The 23,394-nt window shown below is 36.9% G+C and overlaps 3 protein-coding genes across 3 annotated transcripts in view; 2 read left to right on the plus strand and 1 right to left on the minus strand.

Annotated features, from left to right (window-relative positions):
- Positions 1 to 16,399, plus strand: part of LOC131149098 (dihydropyrimidinase) — a 42,577-nt gene extending 26,178 nt beyond the window's left edge. The window contains exons 12-13 of the mRNA XM_058099187.1: positions 157 to 313; positions 16,022 to 16,399. Coding sequence (XP_057955170.1) covers positions 157 to 313; positions 16,022 to 16,195 — 331 coding nt within the window. The 3' untranslated portion in view covers positions 16,196 to 16,399. The remainder of the gene's footprint in view (positions 1 to 156; positions 314 to 16,021) is intronic.
- Positions 16,400 to 16,404: 5 nt separating this feature from the next.
- LOC131149099 (uncharacterized) lies at positions 16,405 to 18,298 on the minus strand. Its single transcript, XM_058099188.1, has 3 exons — positions 18,186 to 18,298; positions 16,935 to 17,120; positions 16,405 to 16,661 (listed from the first exon to the last, which is right to left on the minus strand). Exons 1-3 carry the CDS (start codon positions 18,201 to 18,203, stop codon positions 16,614 to 16,616), a joined length of 252 nt encoding a protein of 83 aa, XP_057955171.1. The 5' UTR covers positions 18,204 to 18,298; the 3' UTR covers positions 16,405 to 16,613.
- Positions 18,299 to 20,004: 1,706 nt separating this feature from the next.
- Positions 20,005 to 21,064, plus strand: LOC131149882 (splicing factor 3B subunit 6-like protein). Its single transcript, XM_058100673.1, has one exon. It carries the CDS (start codon positions 20,244 to 20,246, stop codon positions 20,616 to 20,618), a length of 375 nt encoding a protein of 124 aa, XP_057956656.1. The 5' UTR covers positions 20,005 to 20,243; the 3' UTR covers positions 20,619 to 21,064.
- Positions 21,065 to 23,394: the final 2,330 nt, after the last annotated feature.

A 23,394-nucleotide genomic window follows, 5' to 3' on the forward strand; every position in this document is an offset into this window, starting at 1 on the left:
TCTCTGTGATGATCCAAACATTGCATGATTGTTTTTTATTTTTACATATTGGTTTTCTATATACCAAAAAGTATGTAGAAGATCATTTTCATTTTCAGTTGGTGAAAAATCTGCAGCCAGGACTGTTGATGATTGATTAAAGTGTCAAATTTTCAGTGCTAGAATCTTCAATATTTATCCAAGGAAAGGAGCAATACTTGCCGGTTCTGATGCTGATATAATTATTCTCAACCCAAATTCAAGTTTTGAAATAAGCTCAAGGTTCCACCACTCTAGGTCAGACACAAATGTCTATGAAGGACGGACTGGAAAGGTAATTTTTTTGTTAGCATAATTTGTTTTCATGGAGCTAGCCTACACATACAAGTTTTGGTTGGAAAAAGAGAATGCAAGAAGGGTATCAAACGAGTCCCAAGCATTTGAAGGCTTAACTTTGGTTAATAAATTTGAGTATTTGACCTTATCATACATTATGCCATTTATTATACTTTTTTGATTTGTCTCTTACTAATTTGAATTGTAAATTGTGGATGTCCTCTTCTACAAGTTATTTTTTTGAATCACCGGAAGGAGGTCTTATTTAATGGATAATATGCTCTACTTTGGAGTCCAATACAACTACACATTGAAAAAAATAATAATAAGGGAAGTAAGAATTCTTACCTTTGGGATGAGCTATATGCAATTCATAGTTTATTCCCTTGGGCGGATTGTAGGAGGTGATTTTAAAAGTAATTAGGTTTCTATAGAGAAGAAGAGGTTCTAGGTTCAGTTCTGGCATGCAGAATTTTGATAGGTTTCTTATAGATTGTGGTTTGAGGGGGGCCTCCCTTTGAAAAATACCTTAGTTTCTTGGTTTGTTAAAGGTGAGAGGTCAGTTGTTATATCTCTTTCTCTGGGGATTAAGAGGATCAATTTTGGAATCTCTCTCAAGATGTATTTGCTAGACTAGCGTGTGATTAGGTGTGACCCAACCACATTTTGTTTTGAGAATGTGTTTAGATAAACACTATTGTTGTCTTCTTGTTTGGGATACGTGGAAGGATTGCTCGGGGAGGGGGTTTAAAGTTTATGAAGAAGCTTAGGCATTTAAAAAGTGGTTTTGAAGACTATTGTCCGTCAATTAGGCGGGAAAGTTCCTGCCGTTAGGGTTGGGTTGGAAACTTAGGAGGTTTTTTGGTTCATTCCTAGCGGTGCAAAAGGTGAGGGATGGTGAAGCTTTGCAAGTGTTTTCAGTGACCTGGCAAAGGAGTTACGATAATAATTGGGTGATATGGTTGCAGATGGTCATCCACGTTTGAAATCGTGGGGGCAGGTCATGCTGGAAGGTAATAAAGATTGTGGCGAGGGTCATGATCGTCAAGCCCTCCCTGGAGATTGAGGTATGGTGGCTGATAGGGAAGAGAAGTGCTGTAGGTGAGGTTGTGTAGTTAAAATGGACAGGGCTGAGCTTCCGAAGTCAGCAGCAGTTGCTGTTAATCAGCCAGAAGGCCCAGAACCAACCGCACTAATTAGTCAGCAGCTTCTGAAGGATGCAATCATTGCCAACCAGTTGGATTTGCCTGAGAAGGTAGCAAGGGTTCCGACAGAGGAGTTGCTTTCCTTAGAGATAGCTAGGGCTGCACTCAAGGGGGAGGATGCGAAGAGACATGTGCCTGGAGGTATCTTTCTAGTTTTAGACTTGGCCCAAACAATTGATAAGAAGGGTATTTCTTTTTTACATAAATTGGGCCATTTATTTGAGCAAGCCCAAGACTTAGGTTTATCTGAATTGGGCTCTAATGAGGAGTCTAAGGGTGGTCCTCATTCCTTGGGTTCTATTCAAAAGGTAAATTGGGAAAGTTGGGATGTTGGACAAGGAAACGGGGAATCGGATAAGTCTGTGCCGTATTTCAAGAACGGGGAAGACCAGATTTCAGTTCTTAGAGCTCAGGAAATAGGCAGTCGGAAGGAGGAGGTTAGACGTCATGCTCAGTTTCTTGAACTCCAAACTTTGAGTCGGGTTGATCGAACGCAAGAGCATACCCAGAATATTAATAGCTTGGAGCTTTTAGACTGTGTTACCAAAAATGTAACAAGCCTGGAAAAGAGTTCAAAAAATGGGGAGGTAAGATGTAAAAATTCAAGAGCAATTATGGTGGAAATTGATGATATATTTTTTTCGAATTTTAATAGATTTGAGGGTAGTAAGGTGTATGCTCGCTCGGAAGTTAGCTCATATGGGCACCGAGATGCGGAAGGTGTTTGATGTGAAGAGAGAAAAATCTAGTGTGAAAGGGAGAAAGCTTTTGAGGAGAGACTCTAGAGGAGAACTTAGCATAGTGGGAGACTCTCTTACAAAGAAGGAGGTTGGGTGTAGCAATGGGGAAAGGAAAGAAAAGGAGGTTAAGAAATGGAGGGTTTTTTTAGATTTAGAAATAAGTGATTTGAGAATTTGACTGTGGTGGGAGCTATTGTTGGATGAGATTCAAAAACAATATGGGTACGCTTCTAATACTTGCGATGAAGTAGGGGATTTATTGTTTGTTCATCCTACCCCATTGGAAGGTTTGGAGGGAGTGCCTATTTTTGAAAATGATGGTTTAGTAACAGTTTACAATGTAGGGATGGAATATTGCCTACTCTTGCGGAGGAAATTCCCAAGGAGGATTTAGAAGCTCTTCTGGATAAGTTGGATTTAAAGTTGAGTGATATTGGAGGAAATGAGGTTCGCTTGGATGGTGGCAAAAGTCGTAAATTGAAGGGTCAAAAGAAATAGCAAATTTGAAGAGTTCGGTCTAGGTCTTAAATTTCGATTTGACTTAAATTTTGAGGCTCCAAAAGTACAGAAATTTTGATTTTGATTTTAATTTGAAAAAATTACAAAAATCAGTAGTAAAGCATGGAATTCTTGAATGAAACTTTAGGTTAATAGACATAATAATGTAAGTTTTAGGACTTAAATATTACAAGTTAAATACATTTATGTTGCGTATGAGGTTAAAAAGTTGTAATATAATATGTGTATCAAACAAATTTGTAAGATAATATGCATTAAACATATTCAGTTTATACGAATGAAATTCATAAATCATTTAAATATGATTTATTACACAACAAATGATAATTTAGACATGGTTAAAATTTCGATAAAAAAAATTAAAAGAGAGAAATTTCACTTCACTCGAAATTTTGTTCTATAGTTAAAATTTCAAAGTTTCCCTAAAATTTTGAGATTTTGATAAATTTTGGATGATTCGTTGAAATTTCAACAGAAATTGTGTAAGACGGACATCAACTGCCATTTCAATTTCGAGGGTGATGGAAATCAAAAATTTCAACAATTTCGTGGAAATTTAAGACCATGGTAAGAACCAATGGTGTCTAACCTGCTAAAGTAGGCACCTGTGGTAGACAGGCATCACTTTGTGCTTCTTGTTGATGGAGTACATTTTATATTGTTAGAGAATGACTTCACATAAAAGCTTAAGCTATTACATTGTAGGCCAACAATGTATATTAAGCTTTAACACTCCCTTGAACGTGCAGCCCGATAGCATGTGGAGAGATACACATGATAGGTAACACCCGTTACAAGGAATTCATCAACTTTTTATTTAAATGCAGACAACAAGACTAGAACTTAGGACCTCTTGATAACCAGCTTTGATACCATGTTAGACAACCACTTTACCTAAAAGCTTAAACTATTAGGTTGTTGGCCAACAAACTTTATCAAGCTTTAACATATAATGTATTTTATATATAATACATTAAGAAAGAAGAATAAAGAGATTGTTGTTATATGTGGCTCATATTTTGAGTGAAACGCGTGTACAAAGAAAACATGGTGGAAAAACAGAGAAGCTGGCTTGTAGGAAGAAATCGACGACGGTTTGCCTGAAATCGTCTACGGTTTTGTTCAGGTTAAGAGGAAACAATTGACGACTTTTAAGAGTTATATCGACGGTTTGGTCTCAGCACTAAACCGTTGACGGTTTTGCTCAGTTACTCAACGTTGTTTTTCGAATTTTGAATTAGGAAGTTGAATAGGTTGGGTTTTGGGAGGGAAAAAACCTCTGGGGGTTGAAGAGGGTTATATATACAATGTTGTATGTTGTAAACAGTTTTTTTTTTTTTTTTGACACAAGATAGTGAAAATGCACAGTCGTTTGCTCCTGTGGATGTAGGCATTGTCGAACCACATAATTCTTCGTGTCATTATTTTATTGCTTTCATATAATATGCGTAATTGTGTTTTCTGTATATTTCATCGTTGGTTGCTGCATTGTGTGATTTGGGTTTTCCGCTGCGCATTAATTTGCTCAACAAATTGGTATTAGAGCAAATTGGTTACAATGGCTTCTGGGATTTCTTCTACAAAGTTTGATGTTGTCAAGTTTGATGGAAGCAAAGGTTATGGCGACTATGTTTTGTCTGGCTGATGACGTGTTGTATCACGTCATGGATGAGGAATCTTTGGCGACAGTTTGGCAGAAACTGAAAAGTCGGTATATGTCCAAGTCTTTAACGAAGAAGTTGTATCTTAAGCAGAAATTGTATTGGCTTAAGATGGCAGAGTGTTTGAATTTGAACCAACATATCAATGTATTCAATCAAATTATATGTGATTTGGTGCGGGTTGATGTGAAGTTCGAGGAGGAAGACAAGGCGTTGATGCTATTGAATTCCCTACTTGCGTCTCATACGTATGAAAATCTAGTTACAGCTTTGACGTGGGGAAAAGAAACCCTGGATCTGGAAGAGGTTACAAGCGCTCTGCTAAGTTTTCATCAGAGGAAGAAAGCCAGCGATGAGATTTCACAAAGTTAAGGGCTTGTGGTGAAGGGTAACCAGGAACGTGGGAGAAGTAAGTTTCGGAGCGGATCGAGTAATAATAAGTCTCGGTCACAATCCAGGAAGGACATACAGTGTTTTAAGTGCGGGAAAAAGGAGCACATAAAACCGGAGTGTCCAGAAATGAAGAAGGGGAATGCAAAAAATCAAGAGGGTTCTTCAAAATTTGCGAATGTAGTAGAATAAGGAGACTCAGAGCGGTGGTGTTGGTGATATGCTTTCTCTTTTATCGGGTTTAGATCGCCTCACTGATTCTTGGATCCTAGATTTGGCATGCTCTTATCACATGATACCAAATAAAATTGGTTTAGCACCTACAGGTCATTAAATTCTAGTTTTGTTTTGATGGGAAATGATGCTTCATGAAAAATTGTTGGAATAGAGAATATCATAATTAAAATTTTTTATGGTGTTGTGAGAACATTATGTGATGTGAGGCACATACCAGATCGACGGAAGAATTTAATTTCATTGGACATTTTAGATTGTAACGGGTTTAGTTACAAGTCTGAAAGTAGGGTTATGTAAGTGTGTAAAGTCATCTTAACGGTGATGAAGGGACAGAAATTAGAGAGAAATATCTATGCACTGCTGGGTACCATAATTGTAAGTGAAGCTGCAACTGCAAATTCTGAGTCAGATAATACTATTTTGTGGCATATGTGGTTAGGACATATGGGTGAGCGTAGAATGATGGAGATTCATAAGAGAAATCTTTGAAGGGTGCCAAAACATGCAGATTGAATTTCTGCAATTATTGTGTTGTCGAGAAACAGAACAGGGTGCAGTTCAAGACAGCCACACTCAAAATGGAGGGTATCCTTGACTACATTCATTCATATGTTTAGGGACTGGTGAAAATAGCATAAGGAGGGGGACATATGTACTTTGTGAGTTTTATCGATGATTACTCACGAAAGGTCTGGGTGTACTTCATGCGGCACAAGTCAGAGACGTTTACCAGGTTTAAATTGTGGAAAGCTGAGGTGGAAAACCATATATGGAGAAAGATTAAATGCCTCATATTAGACAATCGAGCCGAGCACACTAATTTGAGGTTAATGGAGTTGTGCGAGCAACATGTGTAGGAACCCGGACCTGGAAAATAAAAGAAAATAGATAAGGAAGAGAGAAATAAAGGAAAACAAAGGAAAAAGAAGGAAATTGGTTTGGCAGGGCCCAAACTGTTGACGGTTTCACTGAGCTGGGAAAAAACCGTCGACGGTTTTGTTAAGGCAGGGAAAACCGTCGACGGTTTCCTGCGAGCCTGCTTACTTAAGGGCTAAGCAAGGCATATTTTTCATAATTCAAACATTCCTCTCTCTCTCTCTCTCTCTACTCTCACTCTCTTGTGACCCTCTCTCTCCCGTAGGCTCACCCTGATCCTGTGATCACTCTCCGATCATTTTCCTCTCCTTTCTTGGCTTGCCGGTTTGTTTTTGGCGGTGGATTGGAAAGCTAGGGTTTTGGATTTTCGGAACGTTAGCGGTCTATTTTTCAGGATTAGGTAAGGGGATTAAGGTAAGTCAGCATTTTATTAAGTTTGAACCGATTAAAATGTGTTGTATGTATGTATATACTTGATTTCAAAGGTTATTTCGAAAACCGACCGTTCAAAATGGACTTTACAAACATAGGATATATGATACGGTATTTTGAATAAAATGAACGGTGGAAAGCTTGGTTTTATCATACAAACTTCATATACTATGTTTTCTTGGTTGTTTAAATGGCTATTTTCAAAATACTGAAAATCGTGTGGTAGGTGAATAATCGGTATGGTTACTGTGTAACCGAATTTATGTATGGTTGTGAAATATTGAATTGTTTGTGAAAAATACTGGAATTGCTTGTGTAAAATACTGGGTTTGATATAACGGCTGCTGGCCGGGTTTTATTTGACTGTCGGGAGCCGGGTTTTATTAAATGGCAGGTTTTATACGAAATGAGTTTATAATACAGTTTTTATTACCTAAATTGCATGATATGGTTTAAGAACCCTAAGGACCAGTTGTATTGTGAGCACGATACCGTTGTTAGGGAATTACTATTTGGCCATGTGCGTCCACACTGTAGTGGAAGTGTAGGGTGGTTTCAGCCGATTGGCCTATGTAAGGATGAAGTACCTTCCCTGGGGTCCGGACCAGGAAGTGGTAAGGCAATCGGACCTGCAACGGTGTTTGGATGCCCGCAGACGCACTTGCAAATGGTTACTTTGACTGTGTCTGGGTTGATCCCTCAGAGCATAAGTCCAGTTTTCAGGCTGCACAACCCGTACCATGGGAGAAGTAAATGGTGTGTTAGTCCCAGGGAGTGTCTTTTACGCATATATGCTAATTTATGTAATGGGTATCTCTAATTACTAAACTAGTTTATACGGTATAAATGAAAAGGGTATTTTCAACTGTGCGAAGTGAGTATAATGTATAACTGCTATTTTCGGTTAAATGGAGAATGGAATGTTTTTTGTATACTCTAAAACTCATGTTGGTCACACACTGATATTAATTTAATCTGCCTTACTGAGAAGTGTCTCACCTCAATATACAAATCATCTTTTCAGGACCATCTCGAGATCAAGTTTAGTGAACTTCGGGGTCGGGTGATAGTTAGTTTTTGTGAGTGTTTGCAAGAACTCTAGTGTGTTTCAGTTAGGTCTGATGTCCCCGGATGTGTATAATGGTTGTATGGACTGAGTTGGCTTTTGTATTGTATTATGGTCTGTAATATGAATATTTGGAGACCTTTGTGTATAAAGGTAGTTTAGAACTCTGGTAATGTATTTTGGAGAATGTATCATTTATTTCCGATGCATTTATATAATAAATATGGTATCAGTAACACAGATGTCGCTAAAGTAGCACCCCAGGCCCCACGTGGCAGGTCGGGGCGTTACAGCATGGCATAAGGACACGCTTCATAGTACACAAGACATCACAACATAATGGTGTGGTAGAAAGGATGAACCAAACTCTAGTTGAAAGGACTCAGTGTCTCAGGTTGAATGCAGGCCTTGCAAAGAACTTCTGGACTGAGGCAATGAGTATGGCGTGTTTCTTGGTTAACCGATCACCAAGGGCATCACTAGAAGGTAAAGTTGCAGAGGAGGTGTGGACATGTAGTGCAGTTGACTACTCTGGTTTGAGAGTGTTTGGATGTCCAACCTATGTACACATTTCTAGTGAGGAGAGATTGAAGCTTGATGCAAAGTCTAGATGGTGCATTTTTCTGAGGTATCAGAAAGGTGTGAAAGGGTTCAAGCTGTGGGATCCAAAGGCAAACAAGGTGGTGTTCAATAGAGACGTGGTTTTGTTATGAGAAAGCCATGTTGCAGCATACTCAGGAGGAAGAAGAAGAGAAAAAGGTGCCAGAATAGAAACTTAGAGCAGAGATGACAGCGTTTAGAATGTAGGTAGTTCTAGCTCTGGAGACCAGCAAGATCACAGTATTGCTATACATAGTCCTAGATGCATTATTAGGCGACCGCCCAGGTATGAATTGATGATCTGGTGTCTTGTACACTCATTACTAGTAGCAAGGATCCTACTACTCTTCAAGAGGCGGTGCACAACCAAGAGAAAAGTAGATGGATGGGTGCTACGGTGGAGGAGATGGGATCATTGCATAAGAACTAGACGTGGGAGTTGGTGGCGCTTCCAGAAGGGAAGAGGACGATAGGATGCAAGTGGGTGTATAGGAAGAAAGAAGCGGTATCAGAAAAAGAAGAAGAGGAGTTTAGGGCTCGATTAGTAGCAAAGGGTTACTCATAGAGGAAAGGAGTTGATTATGATGAGATCTTCTCCCCTGTGGTCAGACACACTTCCAAGGGTAGTGTTGGGATTGGTGGTGCACTTCAATATGCATTTGGAGCAAATGGACGTAAAGACCGCATTTCTCCATGATGATTTGGAGGAGCTGATTTACATGGTACAACCATAAAGGTTTAGTCAATCAAGACAGAAGCACTTGGTTTGTAAACTGAAGAAATCACTTTACGGGCTGAAGCAGTCTCTGAGCAATAGTACAAACGTTTTGACTCCTACGTGATTCGGATTGGTTACAGAAGGTGTGAATATGATTGCTGCGTGTATGTGAAGAGTCTTGATGATTGTTATCTTTTTTTTCTGTTGCTTTATATTGATGACATGCTGATTGTTGTGAAGGATATGACTGAAATAAATCAGTTTAAAACTTTGTTGAGTAAAGAGTTCGACATGAAAGATTTGGGTGTGGCCAAGAAGATTCTTGAGATGGAGATTCGCAGGGACAGAGTTGTAGGGATATTTCGGTTATCTCAAGGTGGCTATGTTAAGAGGGTGTTGAATAGGTTTAGCATGGATAATGCAAAACCGGTGTGTACACCACTGGCGAATCATTTTAGATTATCTACCGCCCAGTGCCCAAAGAAGGACGATGATATTCGTGACATGTCAAAGGTCCCATATGTTAGTACAGTAGGGCGTTTAATGTATGTTATGGTATGTACAATACCAAATCTGACACAAGTTGTCACTGTGGTGAGTAAGTTTCTTTCAAATCTGGGTAGACAACATTGGGATGCAGTCAAGTGGGTTTTCAAATACTTGCGGGGTACTACACACTATGGCATCATGTTTGGTAGGCAACAAAGTGGTCTGTTAGTTGTGGGATATGTGGATGCAGACTATGCAGGGGAATTGGATGACAGGAGGTCTACAACAGGGTATGTGTTCACCCTTGTGGGAGGGCCTATTTGTTGGAGGTCCATGGTACAGTCTCTAGTTGCATTATCAACAACTGAGTCGGAGTATATGGCAGTCGCCGAAGCTGCCAAGGAAGCACCGTGGCTTACAGGATTGGTCAAGGAGCTGGGTATCTAGTAAGGTGGAACTTAGCTGCGTTGTGATAGTCAAAGTGTCATTTATTTGGCGAAAAACCAAGTGTATCATGTGAAAACCAAACACATAAATGTAAGGTTTCACAGGATCCGAGAGTTGGTCCCTTCTAGTGAACTCTTGCTTGAGAAAGTTCACACTTCTAAGAATGCAACAGATGTATTGAAAAAACCTATTACCACGGATAAGTTTAAGCATTGTTTGGACTTGCTTAATGTCTCCAGTTGCTAGATGGGAGGCGGTCCCAATCTATTGCCCCAGATGGAGCTGCGGGTTATGTTTTCGATTTTCTCCTAAGGGGTGTATATTCGCCAAGGTAGAGATTGTTGTTATATGTGGCTCTTATATTGAGTGGAACGCATGTACAAAGAAAACATGGTGGTAAAGTAGAGAAGCTGGCTTACCGGAAGAAACCGGTGACGGTTTGCCTGAAATCGTCGACGGTTTTGTTCAGGTTAAGAGTAACCAGTCGACGGCTTTGCAGAGTTATATCAACGGTTTGGTCTCGGCATTAAACCATCGACAGTTTTGCTCGGTTACTCTGCGCTGATTTTTGAATGTTGAATTGGGAAGTTGACTAGGTTGGATTTCAAGGGGAAAAAACCTCCAGGGGTTGAAGAGGGTTATATATACAATGTTGTACGTTGCAACTCTTATGAGTTTTTTTTTCACACAAGATAGGGAAAATATACAACCGTTTGCTCCCATGAATGTAGGCATTGCCGAATCATGTAATTCTTCGTGTCATTGTTTTATTGCTTTCATATAATGTGCGTGATTGTGTTTTCTGTATATTTCATCATTGCTTGATGCATTGTGTGAATCGGTTTTTCCGTTGCGCATTAATTTGCACAACAGAGATTAACCTTGAGAGGTGCAAAATCCTCAAAGAGAAAAAAACAGTCAAGAGGAAGAAAAAATAAGGAAAATAGATGAAAGAACTAATAGTGACTAATTGAGAAAACCCCATGCATTGAGGAAGAAGAATAAAGAGATTACAAACTTGAGAGGGTAAAAAATCCTAAAGAGCAAAAAATAGCCAAAAGAGAGAAAAAAAATGAGGAAAATAGATGAAAGAACTAATAGTGACTAATTAAGAAAGCCCCTCTCTAAACCCCGCCATCATAATTCACAAAACGCTGTAAGTTTGCGAATTTCGCTGACCTTTGTTCCTCCAGGACCAGACAGCCATAACCCCGTCCTATCCAAAAGTTGTTGGGTTTCTAAATCTTTCCTTCCAATCTCCTCCACAAGAAGAGGGAAAATCCCATCTGCACATTGTTTCTCTTTACCAGTCCATCTTCCCTAAGAATAAGTCCTCCCTAAAACTTTCATTGATATGATGGCACATATGATAGACCCCTGAGTAAGTTGGAAGATTTGGCTACATACCTGTTTGTTCCCGAAACTCATCCAATAACAAGCTGTCATCACAGGCAAACTCATTGGCTGCATCACTCTCTCATCATCTGTCATATCTTTGATTTCTTTCTCTTCTTTCCCTTAACTTTTCATCCATATCCCTGTGAGGGCTACAATTTATACTCATGATGTTGATTCCCCCTGTTAAATAGCCATAGGATGTGCCAAAATAATGTAATGAATCTTTAGGGAAAAATAACACTTTTCACATTCTCCGCTTCTGAGCCATCTTGAATTTAAGCAAATGTCAATTCTTCACCCTGGGCAATCCTGCAAGTTGAGCGTACGTATCTTGTTGAACTGTCCTATCAAATAGCCATGAATGCCCCAAAATAATGTGACAAATCTTTTGAAAAATAATCCATATTGCAGTATCTCCAATTCTGAACCAATCTTAAAGGTAGGGAATCATCAATCAATAACCTTAAAATTGGTATCTTTCACCTAGGTGATCTTGCGAGGTTGAGGATGGGACTCAATATTCTGCTTGAACATCTTTGCTTCTTTGTGCACCCCATTAATGCAATTGTTGAGATCAACAGCAAACATAGTTGAGACTAGAAATACTGATTCTCTTCCAAATCCTTGTCATCCATCTAACAACATGAAAGCATTGGTCAAAGGATTAAATAGTCTTGTTGTCCGTCATCCTCATCTTTTTCATCATTTGAAAGTTCTTTTCTCAGGTTTAATGATTTTGATCTCCTCACCTTCTTTTTTCTCAAGAACCATAACCTCATTGGATGTTCTGTTCCATGGTGTCCCACACCCTAGAACCTGGAATGTTGAATCACTGTCTTTACCTTGCATGTTGATCCTGGTATCTCTTGAGCTTTTCAAGGAGTAGCAGAAAGTGCACCTTTTCCAGTTCCTCGACTAACATATCCCACCCAAGAAAGGCATTAGTGCCCTTCTTAAAAGGAGAGGTTGATGTAATGTTAGGAGGATTGTGTTGGATGTTTTTTTCAATCTTAGATAAAATCTAAATGGCATCTCCAACCAACTGTAATGTTTTGAGAAGTGGTAAGTTCGGGGCAATAGCCTACATCAACTATTGCCTATACAAGGGAATAAATGCACCCGCACACCTCTTCCTATTAGTGCAGCATGCAGGTGCCAGTTAGCCTGGCAAATTCAACTGGTTTATGCTGCTATAGTTATGTTCTTTTTCTTTACATTGTGGAGCTAAAGGTGTAATGGTAGTTAGTGGGCACAATCTGCTCTGCTTGGCCCTAATCATCTCAGCACAGGTCCCAACTTCTCAAAAACCCACCCTTCTAAATGTGTTCTGAATTTGCCAAACTTTAGTGAACCCTTGAAATTGGTTTTGGCCTGATTTAATTTCAAGATTATGGTCATCTCATACTATCTGAAATAATTTTTCAAGGTGTACACCTCAATTTCTGAACACATCAAGAGATCCATCTCCATTAAAATCTTGAACTTGTAATTCAGTTTAAAATTTTCTGCACAATCATACTTTGCATTAAAGGAGTGTGGCTTTGTACTAGTAGGTATGACTTCCCTTAATGGTGTGAGATTCAATGGGGTTCTTACCTATAGCTGCGACTTCAGTGGTTGATTTACTTAAGAAACGCTCATATCACATCTAAAGTGGTCTCAATTTTTCACACCCTATCTTTCAATGATTTAGCTTCAGAAGATAACTAGGGATTATCACCATTATTTTTCCTTTTGCTGCAAAGAATTCTCAAATGACATGACTGGCATTTTCTTAATATTTTTTTTTTTCTTTTTGTTTCTATCCTTTTGTTGTGATTTTTTTTTTTTTCAAAAAAAAGTAAATCAGAAATGAAATTCATGAGAAAAAGAGAAACTGTATAAGAATAGCTTGGGATACTGCATGGGGTGGACTGGATTTGAGCTGGGTCAGTTCAGTTTTGGAACGGTATGATTCAGTTCTGGGTCAGATCAACTTGAATTTGGGTCTTAACCAAGGTCTTAAATTTCGATTTTGACTCAAATTTCGAAGCTCCAAAAGTACGGAAATTTCGACGGAAATTTCGATTTCGATGTCAATTTCGATTTCGATTTGAAAAAATAACGGAAACTAGTAGTAAAGCATGAAATTATTTGTGAAACTTTAGAAATGGTTAACAAACATAATAATATAAGTTTTAAGACTAATATATTACAAATTAAATACATCTATGTTTTGTATGAAGTGAAAAAGTCCTAAAATAGTATGTGCATCAAACATGCTTATAAGATAATTTACATTAAACATATTCAGTTCATGCAAATAAAATTCATAAATCATTTAAAAATTATTTATTATACAACATTGATAATTTAGACATGAATGGTTAAATAAAATATTATTATAAATTTATTTTTTCATATAATTTCAAAAGCACTTGTGATAACCTTTTGTTTCAATAAAATAAATTAAAAGAGAAATTTCACTTCACTCTTGAATCTCTCATTTGAATTTCGACAAAATTTCATTGCATAGTTAAAATTTCGACAAATTTCGCTAAAATTTCAAGGTTTTGACAAATTTTGGATGATTCATTGAGATTTCGACGGAAATTATGCAAGACGGAAATCGACTGCCATTTCAATTTCGAGGGTGACGGAAATCGGAAATTTCGACAATTTCGTGGAAATTTAAGACCGTGGTCTTAACCAACCCAAAAATGGCTGGAGAATGATGGAAGTGCCGCTCCTGATCTTCTTAGAATTGGTTCTAGAGTGCTCTTGGCTTCAGCACTGCATTGAGAATGGCTCGACTTGGCTTTGGTCTGAGGGCTATGGTTGGAGAAGTCGCACACATTGAAAGTACATGCAGTGAATTCTAATGACACATTGAGCTGTGGGAACCTGGAGGTTTGTAGATCACTGAGCAGGAGTAGTGGGGTTGATGTCACCAGAGTCGGTGGTGGGAGGGAGATCTGAACATGGAAGCATTTATTATCACTTGGCATGCATGGGGATGTGTGGGTTGGTTGATGATGGTTTGACATAGGATTGGCTGAATGAGGGCATTTGATCTTGATGGCTGTGCGCGTTATAACGGGTAAAAAATGGGTGTTGGGATTTTCGTCCATGGTGGGGTTATAAAACCAAAAATTTTGGAGAAGATTTTAGGGGGAATGCAGGAAAGATTTGAGATTGAGGGAATAAAAGAAAGAATGTGAGAAATTAAGGAAGAGCAAAGACAAGGAAAGTGAGACCAAAGAGAAGGAGAGGGTTTCAAATTTGCTTTTATACCAATTGATGCAGCAACATCCATGAAATACAGAGGGGGAATAGAGATTAGGTTAAATAACCTAAGTCCATCTCATGTTAATGTCTCTTCTGATCCTAGTACTATCAAGCACATTTATAGAGAAAAAGTAAAGCAAAATCATGACTAAAACTCTGTAATAATAATTTCTTGAGGTCTAACTATTCTCAAGAAAAATCACATAATCAGCATGCACATTTGACACAGATAAACATAGCCCTGTGATAAATGTACCCAAGACTTGTCCTCCAAAGGGGGTCAGTGCGGCTTCAAAACCAATGAGTTTAATTTTTTTGGTTGGCTAATGTAATATAAGATGGCCCTCAAATCAATGTCATAAATTACAAATATGTAGTTGAAAGCATGGGATTGAGTGGCTGCAAATGTTACCATATCATACAATATGCCTTTTCTTATTCTTTCTTCAAACTCTTCTCTTAATTCTTTGCATCTAAATTGAGGATTTCTCGTGTAAATTGTAATTCCATAGGATAGCAAAGGAAGTCATCCAATCTATAATTTGCATAACTTGGAGATACTAGAATGATGACATGAAAAAATAACATGCTTTTGTCAACTTGGATATGCGAAGTGATTTGATTCGTAAGATTTTGGAGACTGGGAGAGGAATGTAATCATGTTGGTGAGTATAGTGATTTGAATTGTTCACTTTTGGAGGCACATATACATGTGATGAATAGGATTGCCATGAAGTTGGATAATGTATAAGCTACAGGAGAACCAGGAAGGGAGAGCTTTCCCCCCTTTTCTGCCCAACTCTTTCATTGGTCTTAAGAATGCTGGTTTTAAGAATGAGCGATTGCCCTTCTTCGACCCTTATTGCCCAACCTGAGAGCAGACAGCTAATGCGTTCCACTTATTGAACAGGGTTCTATGGTCGGTCTGTGACCCCTGTAATTTGATTGGTGCCATTTGAAGATATGCAGCTCATCTGCTGTTTGTTGGCATGTAGATAAATCTGGGTTCTAATGTGATTTCCCCAGTAGAACACTTGTGTTGACCATTCACTTACTGCTCCTGACCAATGGATGAAGTTGTGGCAAACAACAGATTGAACACATGGCCATTTTGATTGATTAATCCAAGTTGGTTCCTGATAGTGGATCTAATACTTAGCATTCTATGGGTTTACACCATTAAGAAAAAAAAAAAAAAGCTAGTATGAAAACTAAGTTGTTTCCCTATAGAAGTACTGTTGTTTCCGTTGCCAAGTCAGGCATCACAATTTATCTTTTGGCTTGAAATTTGTGTTATTGAAAATTTCATCTGCATTTGCATACTTGCACTATTTGCTTAGCAAGGGAGCAGGCTTCTCTTGTTTTCTGGCTGTGGGTTGTGCATCTATGTGTAATTATGTATTAAAATTTGAGCTTTGATCCTGTCGACCATTAATTTTATTCACGACTTCAATTTTTAAAATGTGGCCCATCTTTCCTTCTTTCTTCCTTCCCATACATTCTCTATCTATCACCCCGATTGCCAATCTCCCTTACCCTGCCCCACTCCTTTTGCATGTTATTCAAATGGCAGTTTCACTAGTTTGTCTGCATTGAGATTTCATTCGAAACCATGTTATACTATTCCACGTTTTCTAACTGTTCTTGCAACACTTTTTCAGGGAAAGGTAGAAGTGACGATTGCTGGAGGAAGGATTGTGTGGGAAAATGATGAATTGAAGGTTGTTCCTGGTTCTGGAAAGTACATAGAAATGCCACCTTTCAGTTATGTCTTTAGTGGAATTGACAAGGTAGATGCTAAATACATTTCTTCCCTCCGAGCTCCAGTACATTGATTATAAGCCACAGCTTGATTTGGAGGTATTTAATATATTTCTTACTGATATTGAGGGGAATATAACTCAAGTTTGTGCTGTGTCTATTCGGAAGAAAAATAACAAAGACGACCATGAGTACTGTGTATTCCTTTGTGTAAAATATTTGCTTGTACACAGCTGCATCTTAGAATGTCAATAAATGAAACTCTTACTTTCTGTTTATATATAAAGTATGCTCCTTGGCAATCACATTCAATGTCTAAATGTAGGTCTTCATGGCACAAAAACTCAAAAGATTATTGTATAGAGAAACAAACAATATACATACATCTTGCTTTAAGATTACAGAATCCCTTGCGTCTAAGGGTTGAACCCAAGTCATCTATAAATTTACAAGCAAATGAGTGGACTGGAAGCTGGGTGGGTTCACTAGAAATCAAGGTCTAATACAACAATTAAGGTATGTCAGAATCTTCTTTTTCCTCTGCAAATCAATAAATATAACAAAAGAAGATCAGACAAAAGCACATTGATGTAGTTCTGTTGTTATATGTTATTTTGGTAAATGAAGTATTAACATAATGTTGCCTGTGAGGGCATACTGGAGTGCAATGATCCATGTGCATTGACCAAGGGGATATGGACCAAAACAAGCTCCAGTATGATCTTGTATTTGAGCAAAAGAATCATTTCCCTTTGTTAAAGAACACATTATCATACTAGTCATTAACCAAATCTTTGTCAAATAGAGACTTACCATGACTGAATCTTCCTGATTACGAGCAATGAGTTCTTGTTCGTTCCCTAGGCTGGCACGTCGGAAGTCAGATTTCTGCTGCTTCTTGTTGGCTCGAGCTCGGGAAAACACCATAGAATAATCAGTAGCTCCTGGGGACTTATGATCCCACCCTCCAAATTGAGGAACAGACATCCAACCATTTTTCTGAAAACATTGAATGTACAAATGCTCAGAAAATAATTTTTAAAAAGCACATAGAACAACTTACAATCTAAGATATGGTGTTCATTCATATTGTCATGAGATCAGAGGACATCCTCAAGTTTTGACCTAAAAAAATGTTAAATAGAATAGCGATGTAAGAAATTCACCAAGCAAAGGAGGGCAAGATGACCACCATTTTGATTTGACCTTGTATTGGTTAACATCCCCTTGGTCAATGCACATTAACCAATATAAGCTCAAGTATTTTCCCTCATAGGGCAAAATATATACCAATCTCTGAACCCTAAACATCACAAAGTGGAAGGGCTAAGATGGCATTCAAGCCTTGGGGTAATATAGGAGGGCAACACGACTACCATTTTGATTTTACCTTGTATTGGGTAACACCCCCTTGGTCAATGCACATTAACCCATAGAAGCTCAAGTATTTTCCCTCACAGGGCAAAATTAATACCCGTAGACATCACAAAGTAGAGGCTTTTGTAGGTTTAGTGATCATTGTTTAAATTTTTTTTTTTTAAAAAAAAAGGAAAAATGATTTGAATAAGGAAATTATAAAAGAACAATGAAAATTTAATGTTCATATTGATTGAAAGTTTTTCTAGCAAATTTCATCCAATTTATAGGCACCAATAAGATGACATTGTAATGAAAATCTACACAAAAAAAAAAGCATGTAAAATCCATTAACATGAAATAAATGTACAGAGATCATGTCCTGTGCTGCTCCCCATATTTAAATAATTTGAATTCTATCTTTTAGGATTGTCTGCATTGTAATTTTTTTTAATTTTATTTTATAGAAATTCAATAAAAACAAGTGCTCTCTTATTATTGTTATTATTTCCAATAAACAATCAAAAGCAAATCAGAGAGACCCAAATAATAAAGAACTAGGATATCATCATCATCATCATCAGCATCATTGCAGTGACAATGTTCTAATCATTTGAACAGGAAAATAAATAAATAGGCCCCTTTATTTCTTTTATTTATTTATTTGGGGTTTCAAAAAATCAGATTTTGGATGTGTATTGTGCATACCTCCTTCCGGCTTTCCATGGTGGGATTGAAGATGGGAGGGAGGGAGGGAAAATATTAACAGGCAGAAGAATGCTGTGGTTATCAATCCCCACAATCCCAATATATAAAGGCCCTACTCCCTGTAAAGATGAGAAGGCTTTACCAGGTGGCTTCATATAATTGGGCAATGGGAAGACCGTTGGCACTGCTTACAAATTACAATGCCTTCAATTGAATAAACCGCAATTTCAGTTGCCAACTCCTGCTACCACCGTACACATAAAATGGTAGAGAGAGAGATCTCGGGAGGGTTAAAGAAGAGCCTAAAATTAGATTACCGCAGTTGGAAACATGAGGATCAGAAAGGGCATCGGAACAAATATTTTTGAAGAAAAAAAATATTAAAAAAGTTGCATTTTTATGTTTGGTTACAAGGAAATTGAGAAAAAAATAAAATTTATAAATAAAATTTTGATTTTAATGAATATTTAATTTTTCTTAATTTTTAGTCATATTAAACTAAATTAAAATTAATATATACTTCCCTTTCCTTCCATTCCTTTTTAATTAGTAAAATACGTGATCCAAACGTATTTTAAGTGAATGTATTTTGAGAAAAAAATAAAATAAAAATAAAAACAGAAACAGCAGAGTTTTGGTTTCAGATATGAATCACTGTTTTTATTGTTTTGTACCGATTGCTGTCTGCAGTTAGGTTTTGGGTTTGGTTTTGTTTTTGTTTTTCTTGTTTTGTTTATGGAGGGGGCAGGCACTAAAACACGGGAGAATCAAGACATAATGGGAAATAAGATAGAAGCAAACGATAAAATTTGTTAATAAATTGTAGATTTTCATAATCCCCCGAGATTTTAATAACATGGCAATGTCCTGTTGGTTAAGGGTTCGTGTAGATCAAAGATTTTGTTTGGGAAAAGAAAAGGAAAGAAGAATGAGGAGAAAATTTATTTTTCTTTTTATTTTCCTTCTCTATTAAATACTATCAAAATGAAAGTTTATTTTAATATAACTAGAAATAAAAAAAAGTAAATATTAATAATGTGTAAAATTAAAATTTTGTTTATAAAATACTTTTTATTTTCTTCCTCACTTTATTCTTTGGTATTTTTCTTTCTTTTCTCTATTATTTATGAGCTTCAAATGGAGGCTAAAGAAATCAACATTTTTAAAAAACCTTGACATGTCTCCATTTTAGTCTTATTATATTCATGAATTCAACTCAACGTAAATATTTTAGGGCAAAAGAGATTTTCTTCTTCTCAAGTTTAACAAAAAAATAGGAATCTTTTCAAAAATTTCAAGGACGTCACCTAAGTTTTGTTAAAAAAAATACAAATATTTTCTTATATTTTATCAAAAGACATGTCTTCTGTCTTTTTGATAAATGTTATCGGAAATTTATGACATTTTATAAGCCCAAGGGAGGTAAATGATAATTTTAAAATCTTAAGAAAATTTTTTTGTCTTTTTGTTAAACTCAGGAGAGGTCAATATTAAGCAACCAATGGTCTCGAACTATATTTATATAAAACAATGTTAAGATTTCTTAATCTGTATATTTAAAATATATAAAAATTTAGCTTCTTTTTTATGCAAAAGTGAATGCTTATGTTATTTTTATGAGAAGTTTATTTTTGTGATAGTTGACAAGACATAAATGCAATACTAAAAATCATTATTATAATATTATTGATAATAAATTATTATAAGATTAAAATTTTTAAAAATAAAATAGGTAATATTATTATGTTATAATAAAATAATATTAAATTTTAAAAATATACTATTAAAGCCATGAGCTCCCTCCTTTAACGTTGTTGTTATGTTAATTTTTTTATAAAAAAAAATTAAGTTATATTATCGTAAAATAATTTTATATAACATTTTCATTTGTAAGAGAATTCCGAAAATATCATTCATTGTTGTGAAATTGCGAATAACAGTTTCTCTGCCCCCTCTTTCACCTGCCCCGCCACGAAACCCTAGAACCCTCATCGAAAACTTGCAAGTCCCAATCGCCACCATCCCTTTCCCTCCGATCAAAGCGTTCGTCCTGTTCCGATGGCGACTATCAGCCTCCGGAAGGGCAACGCCCGGCTTCCTCCGGAAGTGAACCGAGTGCTGTACGTCCGGAACCTGCCCTTCAACATCACCAGCGAGGAGATGTACGACATCTTCGGCAAGTATGGGGCGATCAGGCAGATACGGATCGGCACCAACAAGGACACCCGCGGTACCGCCTTTGTCGTCTACGAGGACATCTACGACGCCAAGACAGCCGTCGACCACCTCTCCGGTTTCAACGTCGCCAACAGGTACCTCATCGTCCTCTACTACCAGCAGGCCAAGATGAGCAAGAAGTTCGATCAGAAGAAGAAGGAGGAGGAGATCGCCAGGCTGCAGGAGAAGTACGGTGTCTCCACCAAAGATAAGTAGATTCAATTGAAATGAATTTTGCTTTTTCTTTTCCCTGCCTGGGTTGTGTTTTCTTTGCTTGGTTGCCTAGATGGTAGTGAAATGGGAGAGAAAACGGGAACTTGAAATTTGTTCTGGTGTTCCGGAAAGTTTTAATTTCCTCTTCTATCATTTTCATCTGCTTTCGTGGCTGCCAAACCAAGGATTTAGGTGTTCCGACATTTTGAGATTAGAGGCAGACTGTAATTTTTTAGTTGTGAAAATTTTATTGTGTAATCAGTGGGATTGCTGAGATGAAGCAGGAACATGTTGTTTACAAGTAATCTTTCTAAAACGATCTTACCTAGGTTTCTGAATGTTTAGTGGGAATTCCTAGTTTGTGAAATTTGTATGCCACTCAAACTATTTGTAACAGTAATATGTGACTGTTTGTACATGGGTTTATAGCTAAGTTCGTCATTGATTTATGTGTTATCTGAATGTTGTATCCATTTTGGTTTTGGACCTTTTGGTTGATTGTGCTTCAGAATGAAGCAGCTAAGGTTTCTGAGCTGGTGTGACAGATGGCAGTTTGATTAAATAAATAAGTCTAGTCTGGCATAGATGGTGAGTTGCATAGAAAAGGTGAAGAAAATATTTAGTGCTACTAAAGTGGTGATGAAGAAATTATTGTGAACTAGCAGTGATATGTAGCTGCTGGGAATTGTTAGGAAAAAAAAAATGCATGGTGTCATCGAAAGAATTGCAATGATGAATGAAAGACACAGAAGTCAAATATTCCTTGCAAATCAACCACTGCTGGCCTAAGTGTAGATTTCCTTACTTCTAAGATTGTCTACAATTTAGGAGCTGATAGTTTCTGAAATGAATGGTTAGATGGTTATGTAATTGAGTGAAAGCTATTTATTGCAACATATATGATAATGGATGAATTATAGTTTCTGAAATGGATGGTTAGATGGTTGCATAATTGAGTGAAAGTCATTTATTTCAATGTACATGACAATGGATGTATTTATGTTTGAGTTGTTCATCATGTTTTCTTATTTTGATGTTGTCTCAGTTTTATTGGGTGTAGAGTGCAGAGCAAGTGGGGAGAGTTCCACACCGTGGCCTGCTTGATAAGCTTGTTTAAAAATCAGAGCTTTTGTTAAGCTTGGCTGATTTCTGTTTCTGAGTTTCAAGTTGAGCTTGGCTTTATCTTCAAGTCCAGTTTGTAGAATTTAATGGAGTTTGTGTGTGTGTGTGTGTGTACCTTCACACCTCAGGGTCTTCATACCTCAGGGTGACCTAACAATCAGATTGACCAACCTTGCCTTTTTGTCTTTTTCTCTTTCCAACCCAAACTTTAGTACAAATTAGAACTCCATTTCAGTGGCAATAGAAAGAGAAAATAAAAGGTTAGAAAGGAGTACTAAGCAGCCCTTTCTTCTCTAGTAAATTATCTTATCAAAATATAATTATCAATTGCTTTGCAAAGAATCATATCATGTGGCTAAGTAGAAATAAGAAGACATTTTGAAGATGTAATGCATAGAGTTAAAGCAAGTTGGGTAAAAATGAAGAAGTGCTTTGAGTGTATTGTGTGATTGTAGAATACCCTTAAAATTATAAGGAAAGTTCTATACGATGGCTATAAAATCAATTATACTATATGGACCAAAATGTTGGACGACTAAGAAACAAAACTAAAAATAAAAGTTGTCGAGATAAGAATGTTAAGGTGGATGAGTGGTATAACATTAAAAGATAAACAAAGGAAAGAACATATGTGTGGTAAGTTAGGCATAACTCTGATAGAAGATAAAATTAAGGAGGTATGACTTAGATGGTTTGGGCATTTACAATGTAGGGCAAATGGTGCTCCAATGAGTAGGAATGAGCTAGTTATTGTGAGGGACAGTAGAAGGGGTAGAGGTAGATCTAAAGTAACTTGGAATGAGATAGTGAGTAAAAATTTAATAGCTTTGAATTTATTGAAGGAAATTTCTCATGATCGTATAAATTGGTAGAAAAGGATTCGTGTAGCCAATCCCACTTAGTGAGACTCAAGGCTTGGTTTGTTGTTGGAGAGAGAGAGAGAGAGAGAGAGAGAGAGCAAATTTTCTTTCTTGGCTACTAGATTAAGAGGAGGAAAATGGACATTTAATAAATCATTGGAAAAGTTTAATATCATTGTGTTTATATTTTCATTTGTTTTCTTTTGTTTTATTTTCTGTTTTAGATGTGTGTTGTTGGCACTGATGGCAAGGCCAATTTTTGAAACGTGTATGGTTGAATTCATGGGATCATTCTGATGTTAGAGAAATATGGGGTTCCTATGAAATTTTGAACTTACCCAAAAAAAAAAAGGAAAAAATAAAAATTATTCGTGGTGGAATAACTGATGCTTGTATTGGACATTGATCTCTTAGATTTCTTGATTCATTTGTTTTTCAATAGATGCAATATGGAAGATCTAGTTTGCATAGTTCATAATGTTGAGTTGGTCTTGATGATTTGTTCATACTCCATAATGTTGGCCTTAAGTGTTTGTTTGTTTGTTTTTTTTTTGACTTTTTTGGTTTTATTTATTGCAGCTTATTATTATCTTATTAGCATTATTATCGTTCTATTTCTATTTTATAGATCTAAGTAGAGTAGTAAAGATTAGCATGAGATCTTTTTTATTTTGGTGGAGAGAACAATTTCATTACTAAGAACAAGGAATATGTATCTTGAAGTAACTTAGTAACATCATATTATACAACTAGCTAACAGGAAGAGGAAACACACACTATTTCGAAGCTTCTAATTA

This window comes from Malania oleifera, chromosome 2 (assembly GCF_029873635.1).
Source record: "Malania oleifera isolate guangnan ecotype guangnan chromosome 2, ASM2987363v1, whole genome shotgun sequence".
Taxonomy (NCBI): Eukaryota; Viridiplantae; Streptophyta; class Magnoliopsida; order Santalales; family Ximeniaceae; genus Malania; species Malania oleifera.

Coding starts and splice junctions, on each gene's coding strand:
- LOC131149099 (XM_058099188.1), bottom strand. Junction 16,662..16,934: donor ATCAGGAAGATTCAGTCATG/GTAAGTCTCTAT, acceptor ATTGATTTGCAG/AGGAAAAAGAAGATTCTGAC.
- LOC131149882 (XM_058100673.1), top strand. CDS start 20,244: ATGGCGACTATCAGCCTCCGGAAGGGCAACGCCCGGCTTCCTCCGGAA.